Source organism: Cebus imitator, unplaced genomic scaffold (genome assembly GCF_001604975.1).
Source record: "Cebus imitator isolate Cc_AM_T3 unplaced genomic scaffold, Cebus_imitator-1.0 Scaffold314, whole genome shotgun sequence".
In the NCBI taxonomy this organism is placed as follows: domain Eukaryota; kingdom Metazoa; phylum Chordata; class Mammalia; order Primates; family Cebidae; genus Cebus; species Cebus imitator.
The window spans coordinates 2600334-2625421 of record NW_016107629.1 but is presented as its reverse complement, the minus strand read 5'-3'; the positions used below and the strand labels follow the sequence as shown (position 1 = coordinate 2625421).

The 25088-nt window shown below is 37.8% G+C and overlaps 2 protein-coding genes and 1 pseudogene across 7 annotated transcripts in view; 2 read left to right on the top strand and 1 right to left on the bottom strand.

The window, feature by feature from the left end:
- The window catches only part of VWA8 (von Willebrand factor A domain containing 8), a 386591-nt gene that overhangs the window by 28149 nt on the left and 333354 nt on the right, over positions 1-25088 (top strand). For all 5 annotated transcript variants that reach the window (XM_037729667.1, XM_017503777.2, XM_017503778.2 and 2 more), the window contains 2 exons: positions 18180-18310; positions 22657-22767. In XM_037729667.1, coding sequence (XP_037585595.1) covers positions 18180-18310; positions 22657-22767 — 242 coding nt within the window. The remainder of the gene's footprint in view (positions 1-18179; positions 18311-22656; positions 22768-25088) is intronic.
- LOC108286159 (lysine--tRNA ligase-like) lies at positions 3845-6613 on the bottom strand. The gene has a single exon (XM_037729669.1). It carries the CDS (start codon positions 5833-5835, stop codon positions 5308-5310), a length of 528 nt encoding a protein of 175 aa, XP_037585597.1. The 5' UTR covers positions 5836-6613; the 3' UTR covers positions 3845-5307.
- Positions 13206-14430, top strand: LOC108286158 (annotated as a pseudogene). The gene has a single exon (XR_001817831.2). The product of XR_001817831.2 is annotated as an actin, cytoplasmic 1-like (transcript).

Sequence of the window (25088 nt, the reverse complement as noted above, 5' to 3'; positions counted from 1 at the left end):
ATGTTAAACTAACTTTTCATCTTATTCCTGAGAAAAGTCCCACTTAGTAACAGTGTGCTAGTCTTTTTTTATGTTATTGGACTCAGTGTGTGAACATTTTGTTTAGGGTTTGTACATCTATATGAGGGATATCGATCTGCAGCTCTCCTTACTTGTCATGTGTTTGTCAGATTTTGATATAAGGGTAATACTGACCTCATAGAATGAATTGGTAAGAATTCCTCCTCTTCAGTTTTCTGAATGAATTTGTATAAAATGGATATTTTTTCTTAAATGTTTGGTAGAATTCATCAGTGAAGCCATCTTGGCCCAGAGTTTTCTTTGTGGGAGGTTATTAACTGCAAAGTCATTTTTTTTCATAGATACAGTTATTCAGGTTATCCCTAATTGTGTCAACTAAAAAAGGAGCTGACTCTTTTAAAGACTTTGTCCATTTCTTCTAAGTTGTGGAATACATTGGCTTAAAGTGTTTTTTTTTTTTTAACAATATCTATTTATTATCCTTTTAATATCTGAAGTATCTGTGCTTTCTGTCTGTCTCTCTCATATTCATGATGTTGGCAGATTATGTCTTCTCTCTCTTAATAGTCTGACCAGAGGTTTGTCAATTTTATTGTTAATCTCAAAGAACGAGTTTTTGGTTTCATTCATTTTTGTGTTTTTGTTTTCTATTGCATTGATTTTTAAGCTATGATGAATATTATTTTCTTTCTTTGGGTCTCATTCTCTCTTCTTTTTCTAATCTCTTAAGTCAGAAGCTGAAGCCATTAATTGGAAACACTTCAGTTTTCTCAGGGTAGGCAATTAGTACTGTAAAATTTTTCCTAAGTACAGCTTTAGTGGAATGCTAAAATTTTTGATACATTGTTTTTACTTTCATTCAGTTCAAAAAACTTTGTAATTTCCCTTTTAATTTCTTCTTTGGCCATGTGTTAGTCTTTTAAAAAATTTTGTATATTTAACATCTAACATGATGTTATGGGATATATATATAGATAGTAAAATGGTTACTATAGTGAAGCAAATTAACATATCCATCATCTCACAGTTACCCTTTTTTTTTTTTTTTTTGGTATGGCAAAAGCAGCTAAAAGCTACTCATTTAGCAGGAATTTCAGTATAATTTTATTACTTGTCCTCATGTTGTACATTAGCTCTCTAGAGTTGGTCATCTTACATATCTGCTACTTAAATAATCTGACGTATATTTCCCCATTTTCTATCTACCCCTACCCCAGTAACCAATGTTTTATTCTCTATCTTTGTGTTTTTGACTCCCCCAAAACCCTGCCACTCCAACCAGATTCCACATGTAAGTGAGCTCATGTAGGATTTTTTTTTTTTTTAAACCCTTGGGTCTGGTTTATTTTTCTTAGCATAATGTCCTCCAACTTCATCCATGTTGTGGCAAGTGGTACGATTTCTTCTTTTTAAAGGCCGAATAATAAATATTCTATGGTATAGATATACAGGTTGACTATCCCTTATCTGAAATGCTTGGGACCAGGGTTATTTTGGATTTCCGATTTTTATTTTATTTTTTTTTATTTTTTATTTTTTTTCCGAGACGGAGTTTCGCTCTTGTTACCCAGGCTGGAGCGCAATGGTGCGATCTCGGCTCACCGCAACCTCCGCCTCCTGGGTTCAGGCAATTCTCCTGCCTCAGCCTCCTGAGTAGCTGGGATTACAGGCACGCACCACCATGCCCAGCTAATTTTTTTTTGTATTTTTAGTAGAGACGGGGTTTCACCATATTGACCAGGATGGTCTCGATCTCTTGACCTCGTGATCCACCTGCCTCGGCCTCCCAAAGTGCTGGGATTACAGGCTTGAGCCACCACGCCCGGCCCTCAGATTTTTAAACATTTTTGAATATTTGCTCATACATAATGAGACAGTGTGAGAATGGGACCCAACTTTAAACATGTAGTCCATTTGTGTTTAATGTATACCTTATACACGTATCTGGATGCTGAGTAAATTGTGTGTTGAATGCCTGCTTTTTGACTGTGACCTATCACATGCAGTCAAATGTGTGGAATTTTTCACTTGGGGTATCATGTTGACACTCAGAAAATTTCAGATTTTAGAGTATTTCAAATTGCTGATTTTTGGATTAGGCTGCTCAACCTATACCACGGTTTCTTTATTTATTTATCCATCAACATTTCAGTTTCCGTATTTTGGCTATAGTGAATAATGCTTCAATGAACATGGAGTACAGATATCTTTATGAGGTGGTGATTTTATTTCCTTTGGGTATAACAGAATTTCTGAGTTGTATAGTAGTTCTAGTTTTAATTTATTTAGAAACCACCACACTGTTTTCCATTATGGCTATACCAATTTACATTTCTACCACAGTGTGCACTCTTTTCTCCACACCCTAGCCAACGTTTGTCTTTTGACTTTTTGATAATAGCCATGCTAACAAGTGTGAGGTGGTATCTCATTGTGGTTTTGATTTGTCTTTCCTTGACTCCCTGATTTAATGATGTTGAGCACCTTTTCATATACCTGTTGGCCATTTTTGTATCTTCTTTGGAGAATTCAAATGCTTTGCCTATTTTTTATTTGGATTGTTTTTCTATTATTGAGTTATATGAATTCTTTATAAATTTTATATATTAGCCCCTCACCAGATATATGAATTGCAAATGTTTTTTTCCTAATCGATAAGTTACCTTTTCATTTTGTTGATTGTTTTCTATGCTGTGCAAAATATTTTTAATGTAGTCTCCTTTATTTGTTTTTGCTTTTGTAGCTTAAGCTTTTGGTTGAGATATTAAAAAAAAAAAAAAAGAAAAAGAAAAAAAAAATCATTGCCAAGGCCAATGTCCAGGAGCTTTTTCCTGGGAATTTTATTTCTCAGGTCTTACATTTAGGGTTGATTTTTGTATATGGTGTGAGATTCTTTTGCATGTGGAAATCCAGTTTTTTCACCATCATTTATTGAAGAGACTATCTTTTCCCATTGTGTCCTTGATGCCCTTGTCAAAAATTGGTTGACTGTGTATGTTTGAATTTATTTCTAGGCTCTTTATTCTGTTATACTGGTCTCTGTGTCTTTTTTTTTTTTTTTTTTTGCCAGTATCATACCTTTTTTAAAACTGGTTTTTTTTAAAAAAACTAGTTGCACATATTTCTGGGGTATGTGTGTTATTTTGAAACACATATAATTTGTAATACAGGGCTGAGTGCAGTGGCTCATGCCTATAATCCCAGTACTTTGGGAGGTCAGGAGGATTATTTAAGCCAAGGAGTTCAAGATCAGCCATGGCAACATAATGAGGCCCAGTCTATACACAAAAAATTAATTAGCTGGATGTGATGGCACACAACTGTAGCCCCAGCTACTTGGGAGGCTGAGGTGGGAGGATTGCTTAAGCCTGGGAAGTTGAGACTGCAGTGACACATGATTGTGCCATATCTTAAAAAAAAAATTGTAGTATAATTTTCAATCAGGAAGTGTGGTATTTCCAACTTTGTTTTTCTTTCTCAGAAATGTTTTGGCTATTTGATATCTTTGGTATTTTTTACAAATTTTAGGATTGTTTTTTCTATCTGTGAAGAATGCCTTTGGGATTTTCATAGGTATTGCATGGAATCTGTATACTGCTTTGGATAGTATAGACATCTTCACAATATTAATAGGTATGGGATATTTTTGTATTTATTTGTGTCCCTTATGATCCTGTTTATTCCTGAGGCATCTGTTATACTCGCTTTACTTTCACTTTTTAATTTATTTGAGTCTTCTCTTTTTTTTTTTTTGGCAAGTTGAGGGTTTATCAGTTTTATTTTTTCAAAAAAACTTCTCTTAGTTTTGTTGATTCTCTCTATGGTTTTTCTGTTCTCTATTTATTTCTGTTATGTTCTTTCTTTCCTTTCTTCTGTTGTCTTTGGGTTTAGTTTGTTCTTTTTTTCTAGTTATTAAGGCAGAATGTTAAACTATTCAGAATCTTTTTTAATGGAGGCATCTATCGCTACACACTTCACTCTTAGAACTGCTTTTGCTGTATCCCACAGGTTTTGGCATGTTGTGTTTCCATTGTCATTTGTCTCAAGATATTTTAAAATTTCCCTTTTGATTTCTTCTTGGCCCATTGGTTGTTCAAGAACATGTTGTTTAATTTCCACATATGTGTAAATTTTCCAGGATTCTTCCTGTTACTGTTTTCTAGTTTCATTAAGGCCTGAAATGATACTAGCTATGATTTCAGTTTTCTAAATTTGTTGAGACTTGTTTTCTGGCCTAATGTAGACAATTTTGGAGACTGCTTTATGTGTGCTAGAGATATATGTGTATCCTGCTGATGTTGGATGTAAAATTTCAAATATGTCTGTTAGGTTCATTTGGTCTAAGGTGCAATTTAAATTCAGTATTTCCTTATCAATTTTCTGTCTGGTTGATATATCCTTGAAAATTGAAGATTGAAGTCCTCTACTATTATTGTATTGCTCTCTATTTCTTTCTTCATGTCCATTAATATTTGCTTTAACGTATTTAGGTGCTACAATGTTGGGCGTATATATATATTAAATAATGACCTTCTTTGTCTCTTGTGACAGAATTTGACTTGTAGTCTATTTTATTAGTTGTTAGTATAGCCATTCATGCTCTCTTTTGTTTACTATTTTCATAGCATATCTTATCTTCTTCCATCCCTTCACATTTGGCCTGTCTGTCCTTAAAGCTAAAGTGAGTCTCTTGTAGGCAGCATATAATTGAATCCCCCCACCCCCCGCTTTTTTTTTTAAATCCATGTAGCCCCTCTTAGAGAATTTATTCACATTCAAGATAATTATTCATAGGTAAGGACTCACTATTTCCATTGTGTTATTTGTTTTCTGGCTATTTTGTAGATCCTTTGTTCCTTTCTTTCTCTATTGTTACCCTCTGTGATTTGATCATTTTCTGTAGCACTATGATTTCTTTCTCTGTATTGTTTTTGTATCTGCTATACTTTTGTTGAAGCTTACCATGAGGCTTACATAAAACATCTCATAGTTTTTTTTTTTTTTTTTTTTTTTTTTTGAAGAGAAGAGACAAATTGATTGTTTATTTGGTAACAAGGAATAAAAAGAAATCCTTAATTCCTTTTCTGTCTTCTGATGGCTGAATTGAACTGTGGTAGTCAAATGGAAAGCAACACACAATAATTACCTGGCAGACCTTGATCTTTTACAGAAATGCAAAGATGCTTGACTTATATAACTTGCAACTGTCACTTTCTAGACAGAAGTGCCAGCTGTTGTGCTTTATAGTATATCGTGGTTGCCACATTATCCTTCTTGTCTTTGGGTTTAATAGCAGAAAATAGAAGGAAATAGTAGTACTTCCTTGACGTTGTTGGAATCTGTTGAGAAAAATGGTAACTCAGTCAATGCCCATGCCTGTACATATTCCAGGGTAGTACAGAAGTTTTCATCTATGAACATGGCCTCATCATCACCTGTGGCCTTGGCCTTGGCCTGTCCTTCAAAAAGCTGCTGCTGTGGCAGAGGATCATTCAGCTCAGTGTAGGCATTGCATATCTCTTTCTTCATGACAAGCAGCTCCAAGTGCTCTGTCAGATTCTCTTTAGAGGAGTGCCATTTAGCCATAGGACTCATTATCTGTGGATGATCACAGATTAATGTAGGATTGATGCCAGTCCCCTCCAGAAACTTCCCCACAAGCTTGTCAAAGAGCCTGGCTGTGGTCCAATGTGGGGGGTATGCAATAGCTTCAGCCACACAAATATTATTAAGAATTTTGTGAGTTTCATCAGTTTCAAAGAGGTTAGTTTCTGGCAGCATTACCCCCCGTGCTTCCTCAAGTTCTTCTACCATGCTGATTCTCTGGAAGGGTGGGGTGAAGTCAGTATCATAGGCCTGGCCCTATGGACCATCTGGGTGGTAGTTGACCTTGTAACTGCCTGTAATATGCTTCACCATCCCTGAAACCAGCTTCTCTGTGGTTTCCGTGAGATTGTGATAGTCTGCATAGGCCATGTAGAACTCATAGGTGGTGAACTCAGGACTGTACAGGTCTAGTGGTGATAAATTCTCTCAGCCTTTGCTTGTCTGGGAAAGACTTTATTTCTCCTTAATTTCTGAAGGTCAGTTTTTCTGAGTGTAGTATTTTTGACTAGCAGTTTTTTTCTTTCAGCACTTTGACTATATTATTCCGTTCTCTCCTGTCCTGCATGGTTTCTATGGAGATATCTAATAGTCTAATGGGGATTCCCTTATATGTGACTTGATGCTTATATGTGACTTTTGTTGCTTTTAAAACTCTCTGTCTTTGACTGACAGACTAATTATAATATACGTTGGAGAGTACCTCATTGCATTAAATCTGTTTCGAGATTTTCAAGCTTCATGAATCTGATGCCCATATATCTTCCAATACTTGGGAAATTTCAGGCATTATTTCATTAAATAAGTTTTCTGTCCTTATCTTTGTCTCTTCTCCATCTGAATATCCCATAATGTGAGTGAGTATTCACTTAGTAGTGTCCCATAAGTCCCATGGGCTGTTTCACTCTTTTCTTTTTCTTTCCCTTCCTCCTTTCCTCCCTCCCTCCCTTCTCCTTTTTCCCTTCTCTTCTTGTTTCTTTTCTTTTGACTGGGTAATTTCAGAAGACCTATTTTCAAGTTCAGATATTCTTGGTTTTGCTTGATCTCGTCTATTATTGAAGTTCTGTCTAGTATTTTTTATTTCATTGACTGCGTTCTCCAGTTCCAAGATTTCTATTTGGTTCTTTTTTATGATACCGGTCTGTTTGTTGAATATCTCAGATTATGAATTGTTTTCCTGATTTCATTGAATTGTCTATCTGTATTCTCTTATATCTTGCTGAATTTCCTTAAGATTGCTATTTTGAATTCCTTTTTAGGCCATTTGTAAATATCCATTTCTTTGGGGTCAGTTACTGGGGAATTATTGTATTTCTTTGGTGGTGTCATGTTTCTTTGCTTTTTCATTTTTTCATGTTGGGGGGTATCTTGTGTGTGTGTTTGTGTTCTGATGTTGATTTCTATGCATTTGGTAGAGCAGGCACCTCTTCTAACTTTACAGAGTGGCTTTTGTAGGGGAAGACTTTCACCTGCACATGGACTTGAAGATACTAGTTGGGTATGTGGGAGCAGTGGTGTAGTCTCTGTGAAGCTTCAGCTTCTTTAATTGTGATCAATTTCAGCAATGACCACAGGTGCCTTGGTGGTCTAGGCTACAGGATTTTGTGGCAGTGATGGTGGCAACATAGGTTATTAGGGTCCTCATTGGCCAAAGTTTCAGGGATCCTCCTGTTCTTGTCTTTCCCACAACAGAGGGTCTTAGATGAGGGTCTCTGTCTTGATGTCTTGTCTGACACAGTCCACAGGCAGACACAGCAGCACTGGGATCTGGGGCACAGGTCCTGAATTCCTAGGCCCAGGTTCTTGTGAAATTACTGGAATACTGTGACTTGAGGTGTTGGTTCACCCTTCAAGACATACATAGATGCAGTTCTCCAGCAAAACTGAGGTCTCTTTCTCTGAAGCACTTTCTAACAGATTGTACCCAAGGGGCAGGGATATAGCTCTGTCTCTGACCCTGGAGGGCAGGGTGCAAAACTGGCATGGCTCCAGGGAAGAAGGGGAACCCCAAAGGCTCAGGCCCCAGGGAATAGGGCACAGCTGCAATTTGGGACCTAGAATCAAGACGACACAGTGGCAACTTGAGTCCTGGGGGATGAGATGTCACACACTAATTACTCTTGACACTGGGATGGTGACATTCAGCAATAGCCCAGGTTCTGTGCAGCCAGGTGCAGCACTGTCAAGAACCCATACATGGCAAGGCACTGATACAGCCCAGTGGACAGGGAGAAGTACAGCTTCACTCCACTCCCTGGGGAGTTGGGGGTTCTCAGCAGCTCAGATTCTGGGTTTCTAGTCCTGTTCCAAGGAGGATGGGCCCTGTGGCCATTTGACCAGTAGGGCAGGGACACGGCTCATCCAAAGCTTTGATTTCCTAGAAGTAAGATGCTGCATCAGCTTGGTCCTAGAATATGCAGCTACATGGATTGAAGGAAGTTCTGGTTCCCTGAGAGGAAGGGTACAGTGTCAGCTATGTCGCACAGTATCATACATCTTCTCTGGTGTGCCAGAGGGTTGAGGCATTCAGGAGGATAGGATATTGCATTGGTGTGGTGCCTGGGAGTAGTTTGATGCTGTGGGTCCCTGGTAAGAGTGTCACTTCAGCTCAGTCCCTGAAGGGCAGGGTGCACCAATGTCTGCGATGCAGGGCATGGAGCAGCTCCATGGTAACTTGGAGCATAGCAGTAGCTAAATTTAGGTTTGGGGGGGCTACCAGATAGCTGTGCTGCAGTGATGGCAAAGCCTCCAGGATGAAGGGGTGCAATGGCTACCCATCTCTGGAATAGGATGCACTGTAGCAGTGGCTCTGGTTGCAACACAGTAGTAGCTTAGTGTCAGTTTCTTCTCTGAGAGTACCACAGCATGTATATTCTGGGGAGCTCCCTCAGCTGGGCTCAGAGCCTGTGAGGACTGCAGGAATCTCTGGTAGCAAAGACTGCAGGTCTCCATGGAAGTAATGGGAACTGTTAGGGTCCTTCTGCTTACCTTTTTCCTGCTGAGAGAAATCCCTCTTGGGTCCAAGCAGAACCCAACTAGGGACTGAGATCATCCTTGGCAGAGGCAAAGCTTCCTTTCCTTCTCTTCTCTATGTGACCATCCTGGGTTTCTGTGCTCTACAGGATTTTTCCTACTCCTTTGCAGTTCTCCAGTGTGCTCCTTTAGTTATTTTGGTTGAAATATAGTTTTTTCATTTGCTTGATTTAGCTTTTTTTGTGGGGGAGAACGATGCTAGGAACTTCTAGTCAGCCATCTTACTGATATCATTTAGCAATGATCCCATGTACTATGTAGAATTATGCTATTTAGTCTCTAAATATTTGGAGATTTTCCAAAGATTATTCCATTACTAATCTCTAATTTAGTTTAATTTTGGTCAGAGAACATACTTTGTATGGCTTGAATCCTCATAAAATGTATCTAATGTTTTAAAAAAATGACTGTATATGTGTATCATTTAAGAAAACATTTTGTATATATACTATTTTGTATATACAGAATATTTTCTTAAATTTTTAAAGTATACAGGCCATACTTTTGTATATACAAACCATTTTCATAAAGCAATGTATTGTGGACATTTTCTTATGTAAAATATTTTCTAAATCATGACTTTAAAAAAGTAACTTTTTTGCAGAATTAATATATTTTTGTGATTCAGAAATCAAAACAATATAAAATGGTATATATTGAGAAATTATATATTCACCCCATTCTCATTCATGTTAATTCTCACAGTATTAGTTTCAGGGAAACCTGTCCTGCATTTTTCTATACAAACACAAGCAAATGTACATGTATACCCTTATTTTTGTACCCTTACATAAAAAGTGAATAACATGACCCTCATTGAATATGGATATGTATAATTATTTAATACATATTGATGAATTTTTCCAATTTTAAGAAAAACTGAGTGTCTTCTTTGTGCTGAGCACTGTGCTGGCCAATGTTGTAGGTATTTAGTTTTGATAACAGCTATATTAGATAATAGAAACATCAGCCTACTTTATAAATGATTGGCTTTATATAAGCTGATGTTTTATATATGACATCTTCAAAGAATCTTATTTTATTCATCTTTGTGTTTTTGGTGCTGAGCATATAGTAGATTCTTAATAAATACAGCTATGTGAATAAATTACTTTTTTTAGTTGAGTTTTTGTCTTTGTTGTAAATAATGAGGACTTTGGTGCTAAATATTTTCATCCTTCATGTTCATTGTATCTAACTATAGAATGTTATATGATAAATAGGGGAAAGTTTAGCAGATGAGCACATTGTTGCAGTGAGGAGGTTAGTCACGCTTCTTTTGAAATCTCATGTTGTGATGTGGTAGAAAAATCAAATTCAGGGGAGTGTTACGGGCCTAGGTTCAGCTTCTTTCTGAGCTATTTTGTGGGGCGATGAAATGAAATGTTAATGAAATGTCAAGGGGAAGTACTCTAACACAGGCTTTCCTAGTGAGGATGTGGTAAGTACTGGGTTCCTTTCTCCCTTATTTCTTCAGATTTGACTGTAGGCCCAGCAGGTAATTTGAGCGTAAACTCAGGAGCCTATTCATATCTACCAAGTCCACACTATACAGCCCGCTGTCCAGGGTACACAACAGAGATAAGAGTTTGCAGGTAAGGATGAGACTTGAATAATTCTCCTGAACCTGGTTCTCATTGGCTGAGGGACTGAGCATGGTGCTTTACCTATAATCCTCACAAACCATACTCAATAAGTATTATTACCTCTCTTTTGAAAATAAGGCAACTTAGACCTGGAAGAGTCAAAATGCATGTCTAAGGACATGGCTAAAAGACAGGATGAAAAATCACAGTAGATCTGTCTGGCTTCAAAGGATTTTTTTTTTCTCCATTATATTATGTTGCCTTTTGGGATACTAAGAAAACATCACCAGTTTTGAGGGATTTATTATAATAGAATGTGACCTATGCTTAATTTTCTGGAATTTTAACTTTTATATATATGAAATTTTGAGTTCATGAGGGGAGAAAATTATAATTTAGGTAACTATGATAAAATTACTTTAAAGCCTTTGAATATGGCTGGGCAAAATATAGTACATTTTTTTTGAAAACAAATATTGATTAGGAACTGAATCAGGGATTTAGCAAAATATGAATTATATGTTATATTTTTAAATAGAAAAGGAATCTTAGAATATAGAATCAAGCTCTTGGGGATTAGTCTGACGTTGGTTTATTATTATGTGGACTCCTGGAAGGTAGCATCTTGTGCCTGAACACACTGAAGTTGGGGATTTCTCTTGTGTGCTGTGCTGTGTTTATATTAGGGTAAGCATGGCAGTTTGGCACTTTGTTTTGCAATGTACAGTCTTAAATCTTGTTTCTATTTCTGGCATGCTTTTAAGTATGACTCATGTTTTCTTGAGGCTATTCTAAAAATACAGCTAGTTTCAAGCGTTAATGTAAAGTATACCACAGATACCACATAGCACTACATGTTGCTTGCTTTCAATATTTTAATGCAATTTCTTGACAAATTAAATATAGACATGCTTTTTTGACAAAATACACTATACTAAAGCATGAATAAGTGAAAGCTGGATTTTCTTTGAGAAGTAGATCCTCTGATAAAATAATATTCATTACAAAATGAATTGGAATTTTAATAAAAGGAATAAAACATATCATTGATAGTACCAAAAAGAAGCAGAACTAATGGGTGAAACAGCAAGTCCACTAAATTTGATGTAGCCCTGAGAGGTCCACACTTGTAGGGAAATCAAGTCTTGCACCAGAAGCTGGACACCTGTTGAAAAGCTTTTGGAGGGGCTGTAGAACTTAATGACTGAAATACAAGTTTTGGATTTAAACAACTTAAGTGTAAATCTTGGTTTATGGACTTACTAACTATAGACAAATGACACTACATTTCCAGTTTTGATTTTCTTATTGCTAAATGGGAATAATGAATATTTAACAAACACAGCATTTACTATTATTAGATACTGTTCTAAGTGTTTAATATAATCCTCATAACAACTTTATAAGTAAGTACAATTATATCTATACAGATGAGGAAACTGAACAGAGGTTAAACAACTTGATTAAGGTTACATAGCTAGTAAATAGTCTGTCCTGAATCTATGTACTGACACAATAGGGTCTGCTGCTTTCTAGAATTGTTGAGATCCTATATGAAAAATCATTTGTATGTTTACCTGGTACCTGGTAGGAATGCAATAAATTATAACCATTATTAGTATTGTTATTGGGGGAGAATAAAAGCAGGGAAAAGATCGTCTCTTTGTGAAGGTATACCATAGACTACAAGGCCAGCCATGGGATTCAGCAGTAGCTTATATGTATTAAGAAACTTATATAAAACTGGAATGTGATGATGAGAGCCTTAGATATCCTGACAACTCCTGCAGGCTTAATCTAAAGCTAGACCTTGTTCTCTATTGATTTCCTCCCTTAGAGTTTTATCTTTCAGATGGTAAAGTAAATAGAGAGAAATTCCCTGGGCTTAATTGTGACTAACTCATTAGTGGTGTACAGGCAACAGAGGGCTTGAGTGTAAATAATGTCTACATAGTATTTCTCAACTATAGTGCCATTGACATACTGGACAGGATGAGACTCTCTTGGACATTGTATTTACCATCACTAAATATCAATAGTGTACCAAATTATTTGTTATCCTCCAAATCTTTGCAACAGCCCAAAGTACTCACAGACATTTTCCAAATGCCTTCTGGCAGGCCTAGAATGGTAGCAGTATGGTCATCATTTGGGAACCGCTGTTAAGTGGTAAAAATAAAGGAAGGGATTTCTGAGAATAGTCAGATGTGCCTTAAGGCAGTGTTCTCAGTACATGTACTTTATGTGGAAGTGGAGGACACTCCCATGAGCATAAACAGGATTATGCATAATTCCCAGGGCTCTAGCTTTAAATAACTCCACGGTTTGCTCTCCTACTTAAGAAAATACACTGGTATACAAGTGGCTCTATTGTTATGTCTATAACTTCAATTCTGCCCAAGTTTGCTTAAAAAAATGAAACAATAAGTTATTCCTAAACATCAGCACTTTATTGTACAATTTATGAGGGGCAGGTCTCACATTTGATTAGGAGCTACTTCCTTAGATTTAAAAAAAATCTTGAAAATGAATATGATTCCAAGGTCAAAACATTCAAAACGAACTGGAAGTATAGAACTAAATTGAGACTCCATAATTATAAATAGTTACCAATTGTTATAAATAATAAAAGGTGGGAGGAAGCTGAAGAAACCAACTTGGCTTTACCTTATAGAACTTCACAAATTTTGGATTTTAAATTATCAGGTCCAGGTAATGGAAGGTCAGGCACATTGCCAAAGTTGAATACAAAGTGACACAAAACTGTGAGAGTACTATAGCGAATGCCTGTGGCCAAATTAAGCGGAGACTTATGAAAAGGTAAAGAAAAAAACCCAAAGTGTTTAAGTTTGTAATTATATGTTTGATATCAGAGTAGGAAGAGGTAATAGATTTGCAGCATAGGGAACATTGTGTAGCTTTACTAATAAAGAAGTTAAGGTGACCACTGAGATTGGGTCCTCCTGGCAAGTACAGAGCCTCGCCCTTGTTGCTCCGCTGCCCGTCCACACCCACCGCCAGCTCGCCATGGATGATGGTATCGCTGCACTTGTTGTGGACAACGGCTCCGGCATGTGCAATGCTGGCTTCACGGGTGATGATGCTCCCCAGGCAGTCTTCCTCTCCAACGTGGGGCACCCCAGGCACCAGGGCGTGATGATGGGCCTGGGTCAGAAGGACTCCTATATGGATTACGAGGCCCAGAGCAAGAGAGACATCCTGACCCTGAAGTACCCCATCGTGCATGGCATTGTCACCAACTGGGACGACATGGAGAAGATCTGGCACCACACTTTCTACAACTAGCTACATGTGGCTCCTGAGGAGCACCCCGTGCTGCTTACCGAGGCCCCCCTGAACCCCAAGGCCAACCGTAAGAAGATGACCCAGATCATGTTTGAGACCTTCAACACCCCAGCCAAGTATGTGGCCATCCAGGCCTTGCTTTCCTTGTACACCTCTGGCTGTACCATTGGCATCGTGATGGACTCCAGTGATGGGGTCACCCACACTGTGCCCATCTACGAGGGGTATGTCCTCCCCCTTGCCATCCTGCATCTGGACCTGGCTGGCCAGGACCTGACTGACTACCTCATGAAGATCCTCACTGAGCGCGGCTACAGTTTCACCACCATGGCTGAGCAGGAAATCGTGTGTGACATCAAGGAGAAGCTGTGCTATGTCGCCCTGGACTTCGAGCAGGAGATGGCCACAGATGCCTCCAGCTCCTTTCTGGAGAAGAGCTTTGAGCTACCTGATGGCCAGATTATCACCATCAGCAACGAGTGGTTCCGCTGCCCTGAGGTGCTCTTTCAGCCTTCTTTCCTGGGCATGGAATCTTGTGGCATCCATGAAACTACCTTCAACTCCATCATGAAATGTGATGTGGACATCCACAAAGACCTGTACACCAACACAGTGCTGTCTGGCGGTACCACCATGTACCCTGGCATCGCGGACAGGATGCAGAAGGAGATCACTGCCCTGGCACCCAGCATGATGAAGATCAAGATCATTGCTCCTCCTGAGTGCAAGTACCCCGTGTGGATCAGTGGCTCCATCCTGGCCTTGCTGTCCACCTTCCAGCAGATATGGATCAACAAGCAGGAGTATGATGAGTCCAGCACCTCCATAGTCCACCACAAATGCTTTTAGGTGGACTGTGACTTTAGTTGTGTTACACCCTTTCTTTCTTTCATATATGTGTGTGTGTGTGTGTGTGTGTGTGTGTGTGTGTGTGTATGTATATATTTTATTACATTTTAGGTTCTGGGGTACATGTAAAGAACATGCAGGATTGTTGCATAGGTACATACATGGCAATGTGGTTTGCTGCCTCCATCCCCGTCACCTATATCTGGCATTTCTCCCCATGTTATCCCTCCCCAACTCCCTACCCAACATTATCCCTCCCTTAGTCCCCCCAACAAACCCCAGTGTGTGATGTTCCCCTCCCTGTGTCCATGTGTTCTCTTGTTTAACACTGGCCTATGAGTGAGAACATGCATTGTTTGATTTTCTGTTCTTGTATCAGTTTGCTGAGAATGATGGTTTCCAGGTTCATCCATGTCCCTACAAAGGACACAAACACATTGTTTTTTATGGCTGCATAGTACTCCATGGTGTATATGTGCCACATTTTCCCTGTCCAGTCTATCATCGATGGGCATTTGGGTTGGTTCCAGGTCTTTGCTATTGTAAAAAGTGCCGCAATGAACATAGGTGTGCATGTGTCTTTATAATAGAATGAATTATAATCCTTTGGATATATACCCAGTAATGGGATTTCTGGGTCAAATGGAATTTCTATTTCTAGGTCCTTGAGGAATTGCCACACTGTCTTCCACAATGGTTGAACTAATTTACACTCCCACCAACAGTGTAAAAGTGTTCCTATTTCTCCACATCCTCTCCAGCATCTGTTGTCTCCAGATTTTTTAATGATCGCCATTCTACCTGGCATGAGATGGTATATCAATGTAGTTTTGATTTGCATTTCTCTAATGACCAGTGATGAAGAGCATTTTTTCATACGTTTGTTGGCCTCATATACGTCTTCTTTTGAAAAGTGCTGTTCATATCCTTTGCCCACTTTTGAATGTGTTGGTTTTTTTCTTGTAAATCTGTTTTAGTTCTTTGTAGATTTTGGGTATAAGTCCTTTGAGACCCTTTCTTGACAAAACCTAACTTGTGCAGAAAGCAAGATGAGATTGGCATGGCTTTGTTTGTTTGGTTTTGGTTTTTTGTTTTTGGCTTGACTCAGGATTTAAAAACTGAAATAGTGAAGGGGATAGCAGTCGGCTGGAGCGAACATCCCCCAAAGTTCTACAATATGGCCGAGGACTTGATTGTTTATTGTTCTTTTTTTAAAAGTCATTCCAAATATCGTGAGATGATACAGGAGGTTCCTTGCCCTCCCAAAAGCCACCCCACTTCTCCCTAAGGAGAATGGCCCAGTCCTCTCCTGAGTCCATCCACACAGGGGATGGACTAGGATCCCTGTGTGGATGGACTAGCAAGGTAATAGCATTGCTTTTGTTGTAAATTATGTAATGACAATTTTTAAAAATTTCACCTTAATACTTTTTAAATTTTGTTTTATTTTGAAAGATTTTAACCTCTCTGGCTACCCCTTTTTTGTCCCTCAACTTGAAATGTATGAAGGCTTTTGGTCTCCCTGGTAATGGGTGGAGGCAGCCAGGGCTTACCTGTACACCGACTTGAGACCAGTTTAATAAAGTGCACACCTTAAAAAAATAAAAGAAGTTAAGATGTCTTAACTCTTATTTTGTTTCATCCTTAAGCAGCAAGGAGGCACAATTGTCTTGAAGCAAGAAAGAATAGACTGCATATTACAAAAATGGATTTAAGCCTAAAGTAGAAAAGAAAATAGGTAAAAGGACATGTGATAATTATAAATAAGATTAACTGTCTAGACTCAGGCCAGTTGCATGCTAGCATCGTGAAACTACCTAATAGATTGCTTAAAAGTGTAGGTCTTAGAGCAGTATTTTTCAATCTATTTTTCTTTATTACTTGCCTGTGGATATCTTCTCCCTGTAATTATTCCTTCCTAACTCCGTGAAATTTGAATACCATAGATATGTTATATATTTGTTTATGTACTGTGTCCTTTTAGAGGACCACAAACTATTGTAATATCTAAACATTTTTTTCAAGTCCCCCTTTCAGGAACCAACTTTTAACCTGCTCGGGGTGATGTGCCCCCATGCAAGTATTAGAGGATTCATAAAAACAAGAGAAAAACCAAACAGTTTACTTGAATAATGAGTCTCTTGATTTTCAGACATATGGGCATTTGTTTTGGGGAGGTTATAATGTGCTTTTAGTGTGAGTCCAGTGACATGATAAACCAAACAATTTGCCCAAAACCTTGTTCTTGATCTTCCTACCAGGATAATGAAAATCTAAAAATTATCTTTTCCCGTGATTAGATGTTTGTTTTCTTTGGGGCAGGGGAGTACAGGAGAGACTACCCTAACAATATTGTGCTGTCAGAGGAGAAGCACTAGAGATTTAGTCCTAGGCAAGCTTTCTTAGTTGGATCTTTGAACTAATCCATGACTTCAGTGGGTGATTAAACAAAGTTTAGTATGTATGGAATATTTACTACATATAAAAGATGTTACGTAATATAGATATCTGTGTCTGTCTGTATAAAATGCAACATAATAAAACAAACACTGTAACCCACATCTAATGTAAGAAGTAGAATATTACCATTATCCTTGAAGCTATACATGAGAATCTCTTTGATTCCATGGCCACTTCTTACCCCCAAGTATCCAGTTATCATCAACTTACCATTCCTTTGCTTTTTTTTGCTTTTTCAAGTACTGTTTTATCACATATGTATGTATTTCTAAAGAATTCATTTGCTAGTTTACTGAGATTTATCAAAATGCTATTACATTATACATTATTTATTCTTAATTTTTTCACTCAATATTATACCTTTAAGGGTTAAGCATATCATTGGAAGTGGGGGTCTTTCATTCTGTTTTTTTTTGCTGTATAATATTTCATTGGGTGTATTTATTCATTGTCTTGTCTCCAGTTTTAGTTTAAACAATTCTCTGAGTATCATACATGTCTTCTGATGTACAAGGTTATGAGTTTTTCTTTTATACCCAGGAATGGACTCACTGGGTCATTGGGTGATATACATATGAGCCAAAACAAACTAATTATATTAATTTAAACATTTTTAAAATGCTTAGTTAGAAGTTGAGCATATTGGTGGGGTGATTTAATAGTAAACTTGGAAGGGCATTGCATGGGTAGTCTTCTATTCACAAAAGAGTTTGGTATAGAAGAATAGACTTAAATAGTTAATTCTAAAGAAGTAAAGTCTACATCAAATTTTCTAACCATGATGTTTGGGAGATCTTACAGCCCATTACCAACTTAAGTTGTAGTATGCTTTTCTCAGACTTTTTAAGACTATGATAATCATTAACTGTCTGAGATGATTTGGTCATATCTCTCTTTAGGAACAAAAAGATTGGAATATAAAATTTTGATGAAAGTAATCAAACCAGCTTCTCAAATCATCCTTGAAAATTACTTTTATTTCTTTAGGAACAGTTATAGGTGATTATTCAAATGTTATGGTAAGCTTTCAAGTATGGAATATGTAATTCTTTACGGCATATATATATATATATATATATATATATATATATATGTTTATCTGGGCAGACAAACATATAGACACCTGGTGAATTTTCACATAGTTTTACAATAAAACCATTATTGTCAATGCTAAAACAAGATTAAGTTTATAATACATATGTTTATAAATACATATAAACATATATTTTATATACATAATATATATAAATATATCTCTATTACTTGGCTATTTATAAGTAATACTTAAATTTGCATTAATTTTCTCTTTTTTCTTTATAGTTTCAGACTCTCTGGCTCAATCTGTAGTTCAGCATCTAAGATGGATAATGCAGAAGGATCTTTTGGGGCAAGATATCTTTCTAATAGGACCTCCTGGGCCTCTTCGGCGCTCTATTGCTATGCAGTACTTGGTGAGCAGTTAATTCTTGTCAATTTCTAAGAGTCTTAACTTTGTAAGCTATGAAATAAAATAAGATTAGGAATTAACAAAAATATCAGAATACTCATTATTTGATACATGCTGACATCAAAGGGTGACTTGTTTATAAAGTGTTTGGTATAAATTATTTGGGAGCCAAATGTACATTTAGCTTTCATAGCTTTAGCAAATTTTTACTGTAACTAGAAAGTCCCCTACTTTCAGTAGAAAAGAAATATAATTTCAGGCAATGAGTAGCAGATAGAATCAGCAACTCTAAAATTACAAAACAAAACTTAGTATTATGCTGCTCAGTGAACATTCTCTTATCTCAGGCTCACATTTTTAAAAGCCAAACAATTCCCTTGACTTTTGGAAGTTATGCAGTCTTTAAAGGAAGCCTCAGGTTTGTAGAGCACCTCTTCTGTGTTACATACTCTCCTTTTTTTTTTTCTTTAAATAGATGAGAAAACAAGTTCACAAAGGTTGAATAACTCACGAAAGCTTTATCCAGCTGGTAAATCATAGAGCTGGACTTGAAATCCCATAATGTTTCCCCTTTCTGACATGTTGTCCTCTTAAACGTTTGCAGTTCTTTGAGAACTGTTGTTAAGTGAACTGAAGCTCAAATCTCAACCCAAATAAGAAAATTTACGAGTCTTGTCCAGGCACAGTGTCTCATGCCTGTAATCCCAGCACTTTGGGAGGCCGAGATGGGTGGATCATCTGAGGTCAGGAGTTCAAGACCAGCCTGGCCAACATGGTGAAACCCTGTCTCTACTAAAAATACAAAAATTAGCAGGGCATAGTGCTGGGTGCCTGTAATCCCAGCTACTCCGGAGGCTGAAGCAAGAGAATTGCTTGAAGTTGGGAGGCAGAAGTTGCAGCAAGTCGAGACCATGCCACTGCCCTCCAGCCTGGGTGACAGAGTAAGACTCCGTCTTAAAAAACAAAAACAAAAAACAAATAAAAACAAAAGAAAATGTGCAAGTTTTTTTTCACTATTTTGTCAGTATTAGTAGGCATTATCCTAATGATTCATGGAAAAATGCCATTAGATGAAGCTGTGTTCTGGAGATATTTTTTTACGATGAAGAGGAAAAACCTTATTTAAAGCTTCCTTGTATTATTTGCTATGAAGTGATTGATTTCTATGCTATTGAAATCTACCTTGTACACTCTTCTATTTCAGTGGTGAATTTTCTTTGATACTTTAAAAATCATGTGGGGCAGAAATAATGAATACATGAATAAATCAGAGCCTAACTCACACTAGCTCATTGCTTTCATATCTTTTATTTATCCCTAGAATTAGTTTGTGAGGTAAAATGTGCCACTGTAGAGCCATCCTTACTTTATTAATATAAGGTAAAGGGGTCTTATCTAAGATGCTGAGTCAGCTACTGAGCTATTGTGAATTACAGATCTAGAGCTCCCCCACTCCTTTATTTTAAGATGGAGTCTCACTCTGTCACCCAGGCTGGAGTGCAGTGGCTTGATCTTGGTTCACTGCAACTTCCTCCTCCTGGGTTCAAGCAACTCTCCTGCCTCAGCCTCCTGAGTAGCTGGGATGGTAGGCGTGCACCACTATGCCCAGCTAATTTTTGTATTTTTAGTAGAGACAGTGTTTCACCATATTGGCCAGGCTGGTCTTGAACTCCTGACCTCTGGTAATCCACCTGCCTCAGCCTCCCAAAGTGGTAAGATTACAGGTGTGAGCCACCGCCTCTGGCCAAGCCGTTTTAATTTTAAGATGTGTACTTGGTACCTTTCTTATTTCAGAGACCACAGTATCTCACTGAGATTTTGTTGCTGGCAAGGCTTTGAAGCTTGTTGAGAATGTAAATGAGAAAGGCTAAGAGATTATAAGAAGCCTTGTTGGTTCAAAAATGCCATGTAGGTTTATAAGTGTGAAACCTGTATCTTGTAAAAAGAAATGAACAACACATTCAACTTTAAATTGTGGAATGAAGCTGAGGCAACTATAGGTTGTGGATATACATAAGAAAACTTAATACTAGCCTAACCCACCTTGCACACTCTGCAGTGAGTACTATTGCTACTAAGAATAAAAGCCCATGCATAGTGATAGCCAGAGTGGATGAAATCTTTAAAGGCAGAATATTTGGAGAAAGTATGGTAAACCATGAGAAATTAAATAGGAAAAATTTAATTGTGTTTACTTTATACTTAACTCATATAAAAGGACTTTTGTAGTTTAAAAAAAAAAAATTAGACCACGGCTGCCTCTTCCATCCGCTGCTCCTCGTGCTGTTTGTGAATGTACTCATGCCTCTTCATGAATCAGCACCTGAGGAGACGCTAGTGCTTGTGATGGCCGATGAAGAGCCAAGGAAGCTGAGGATACTGATCATGTAGCAGTTCAGGGTGTAACTGTGCAATTTAACAATAAGAGACATACACCTCTTTGTCAACCAATGGAAGCCTGTTGTGAATGACAGGGTTTTTAAGTGAGGGAGATCATATCCAGCCAGTCAGTGAAGCAGGCAAGAAGATACTAGTGATGTGTTCCAGAAGCCAGAAGTAGATACCTACCAACAACAGAAATTGCTACTTTACTCCAAAATTGTGATGTCTCAGCCAGTTCATTTGTTTTTAGGGAAACATCCTTTGGTATCACCACATCTTCACCACTACTCTGTGTTTTCTGTATTTAAAATTTTTTTCCTCCTTTTAGGCCTGGCGTGGTGGCTCATGTCTGTGATCCCAGAACTTTGGGAGGCCTAGGTGGGCAGATCACTTGAGGTCATGAGTTCGAGATCCATCTGGCCAACATGGTGAAATCCCATCTGTACTAAAAAATACAAAAATTAGCCAGGCGTGGTGGCACATGCCTGTAGTCCGAGCCACTCTGAAGGCTAAGGCACCAGAATTGCTTGAGCCGGGGAAGCAGAGGTTGCAGTGAGCTGAGATCATACCACTGCACCCCAGCCTGGGTGACAGAGTGAGAATCTGTATTAAAAAATAATTTTTTTCCTCCTTTCCATACATACGTACAATTATGGCAACATGGCAACAAGCACAGTAAAGAAAATCTGGATTACAACAATAATATGTTTTATCAATAACATATAGATATAGGATAGAGAAAAAGATTCCCTTGTATGGCAGTATCCCTTTTTGCCATTAATGGCATGTTCATTCCCTTTTTCCTTTATACTTCAGTAAATCAGTTTGTTCCCCATGTTTAATAAAAACTTACTGTGTGCCTTATTTGATTGGAGAATGTCATTGTTTTTACTTTAACATTGTAAAGCCAAAGATAATGTTCAAAACTTTTTGTACATGATTACAGGGCAAAAGACTTAAGGATAGATAAATTATCTTGAAACAGATGAATTCTGCATAGTTTCCCCTTCAAATCTCATGATTTTTTTGATTAATTTTTTCTCCTCCTCCTGCTCTTTCTCCTTCTTCCTTTTCCTCCTCCTCTTTCTTCAACTCCTTCCTCTCCTTTTTTAAATCCTCCTTTTACTTCTCCTATAACTATGCAAGTGTGTTTATCTTCTGTTCACCTAATTATTGGTATTTTTAAAAAAATTTTTTCTGAGATGGAGTCTTGCTTTGTTGCCCAGGCTGGAGTGCAATGGCATGATCTCTGCTCACTGCAGCCTCCACCTCCTGGGTTCAAGCAGTTCTCCTGCCTCAGCCTCCCAAGTAGCTGGGACTTACAGGTACGTGCCACCATGGCCAGCTAATTTTTGTAGTTTTAGTAGAGATGGGGTTTTACCATGTTGGCCAGGCTGGTCTTGAACTCCCGACCTCAGGTGATCTGCCAACCTTGGCCTCCCAAAGTGCTGGGATTACAGGTGTGAGCTACTGCACCTGGCTGATTTTGGTATTTTTACCTTGTTTTCACATTTGGTAAAGTACCTAACATACTGTATACACTTGGCAAACATTGATCAATAGAAAAGATTAACCTAAATGACCTTTTTAAAAAAGATGAGCATTACTTACAGAAATGGCTATAGTTTGTGGGAAAACAAAGTAGTAATACTGTCAAATTATTAGTCATTATATTTGGAAATAATTCTATTGGAAAAATTAAGGTCTGTAAAATTGAATTTTGATTATTATTACTTAAATAGTAGGATTGAGTGCCACAGAAGAAGAGCTCTGAGAAGATATGTAGATATTTGATTAACGTTCAATTTATTTCATTTTTCTCAAAGCTGAGACTCAACAAGTTTCAATCCAGAATTATGTTTTAAAATGCTCTTCTCGAGCGTAGTGACATTGTCAGATAACCTGTTCCAAATCATATGTTGGGAATTTGATTTTATTTCTGGAATAATTTTATTCTCTGCTCTATAGGAGCTGACTAAACGGGAGGTCGAATACATTGCCCTGTCAAGGGACACCACTGAAACTGATCTCAAACAGCGACGAGAGATCCGTGAAGGCACGGCTTTTTACATTGATCAGGCAAGTTCTGTTACACTCTAGGCCGTGACTGTGTACTCCAGGTCTATGCAAGATTGTTTTTTTTTTTTAAAATTATACTTTAAGTTCTGAGATACACGTGCAGAACGTGCAGATTTGTTATATAGGTATACATGTGCCATGGTGATTTGGTGCACCCATCAACCCATCATCTACATTACGTATTTCTCCTAATGTTACCCCTCCCCTAGTCCCCCACCCCTGACAGACCCTGGTGTGTGATGTTCCCCTCCCTGTGTCCATGTGTTCTCACTGTTCCACTCCCACTTATGAGTGAGAAGATGCAGTGTTTGGTTTTCTGTTCCCGTGTTAGTTTGCTGAGAATGATGGTTTCCAGCTTCATCTGTGTCCCTGCAAAGGGCATGAACTCATCCTTTTTATGGCGGCATAGTATTCTATGGTGTATATGTGCCACATTTTCTTTATCCAATCTGTCATTGATGGGAATTTGGGTTGGTTCGAAGTCTTTGCTATTGTGAATAGTGCCGCAATAAACATACGTGTGCATGTGTCTTTATAATAGAATGATTTATAATCCTTTGGATATACCCAGTAATGGGATTGCTAGGTCAAATGATATTTCTGGTTCTAGATTCTTGAGGAATTGCCACACTGTCTTCCTAAGTGGTTGAACTAATTTATGCTTCCACCAACAGTGTAAAAGCATTCCTATTTCTCCACATCCTCTATAGCATCTGTTGTTTCCTGACTTTTTAATGATTGCCATTCTAGCTGGCATGAGAGTTATCTCATTACAGTTTCGATTTGCATTTCCCTAGTGACCAATGATGATGAGCTTTTTTTCATGTTTTTTGGCCACATAAATGTCTTCTTTTGAGAAGTGTCTGTTCATATCTTTTGCCCCCTTTTTGATGATGTTGTTTGGCTGTTGTTGTTGTTTTTTTTTGTAAATTTGTGTAAGTTCTTTGTAGATTCTGGATATTAGCCCTTTGTCAAATGGATAGATTGCAAAAGTTTTCTCCCATTCTGTAGATTGTCTGTTGACTCTGATGATAGTTACTTTTGCTGTGCAGAAGCTCTTTAATTTAATTAGAGATCATTTTTCAATTTTGGCTTTTGTTGCCATTGCTTTTGGTGTTTTAGTCATGAAGTCTTTGCCCATGCCTATGTCCTGAATGGTATTGCCTAGATTTTCTTCTAGGGTTTTTATGGTTTTAGGTCTTACATTTAAGTCTTAATCCATCTTGAGTTAATTTTTTGTGTAAGGTATAAGGAAGAGGGCCAGTTTGAGTTTTCTGCGTATGGATCTGGCCAGTTTTCCCAATACCATTGATTAAATAGGGAATCCTTTCCCTGTTGCTTGTTTTTGTCAGGTTTGTCAAAGATCAGAGGGTTGTAGATGACAGTAATTAATAGCCTACCAACCAAAAAAAAAAAGCCCAGGATCAGATGGATTCACAGCTGAATTCCACCAGTGATACAAAGAGGAGCTGGTACTATTCCTTCTGAAACTGTTCCAAACAATAGAAAAAGAGGGACTCCTCCCTAACTCATTTTATGAGCCCAGCATCTTCCTAATATCAAAACCTGGCTTGAGACACAACAAAAAAAGAAAATTTCAGGCCAATATCCCTGATAAAAATTCATGTGCCAAAATTCTTAATAAAATACTGGCAAATTGAATCCAGCAGCACATCAAAAAGCTCATCCATCACAATCAAGTTGGCTTCATACCTGGGATGCAAGGCTGGTTCAACATATGCAAATCAGTCAATGTAATTCATCACATAACCAGAACCAATGACACAAACCACATGATTATCTCAATACTTGCAGAAAAGGCCTTTGATAAAAGTCAACACATCTTCTTGGCTAAAAACTCTCAATAAACTACCTAGTTTATTGAGAGTTGATGGAACATATCTCAAAATAATAAGAACTATTTATGACAAACCCATAGCCAGTATCATATTGAATGGGCAAAAGCTGGAAGCATTCCCTTTGAAAACCAGCACAAGACAAGGATGCCCTCTCTTACCATTCCTATTCAACATAGTATTAGAAGTTCTGGCTAGGGTAATCAGGCAAGAGAAAGAAATAAAGGGTATTCAAATAGGAAGAGAGGAAGTCAAATTGTCTGTTTGCAGAAGACCCCATTGTCTCAGATCAATATCTCCTGAAGCTGATAAGCAACTTCAGCAAAGTCTCAGGATACAAAATCATTGTGTAAAAATCACAAGCATTCCTATACACCAATAATAGACAGAGAGCCAAATCATGAGTGGACTCCCCTTCAAAATTGAGAATAAAATACCTAGGAATACAACTTACAAAGGATGTGA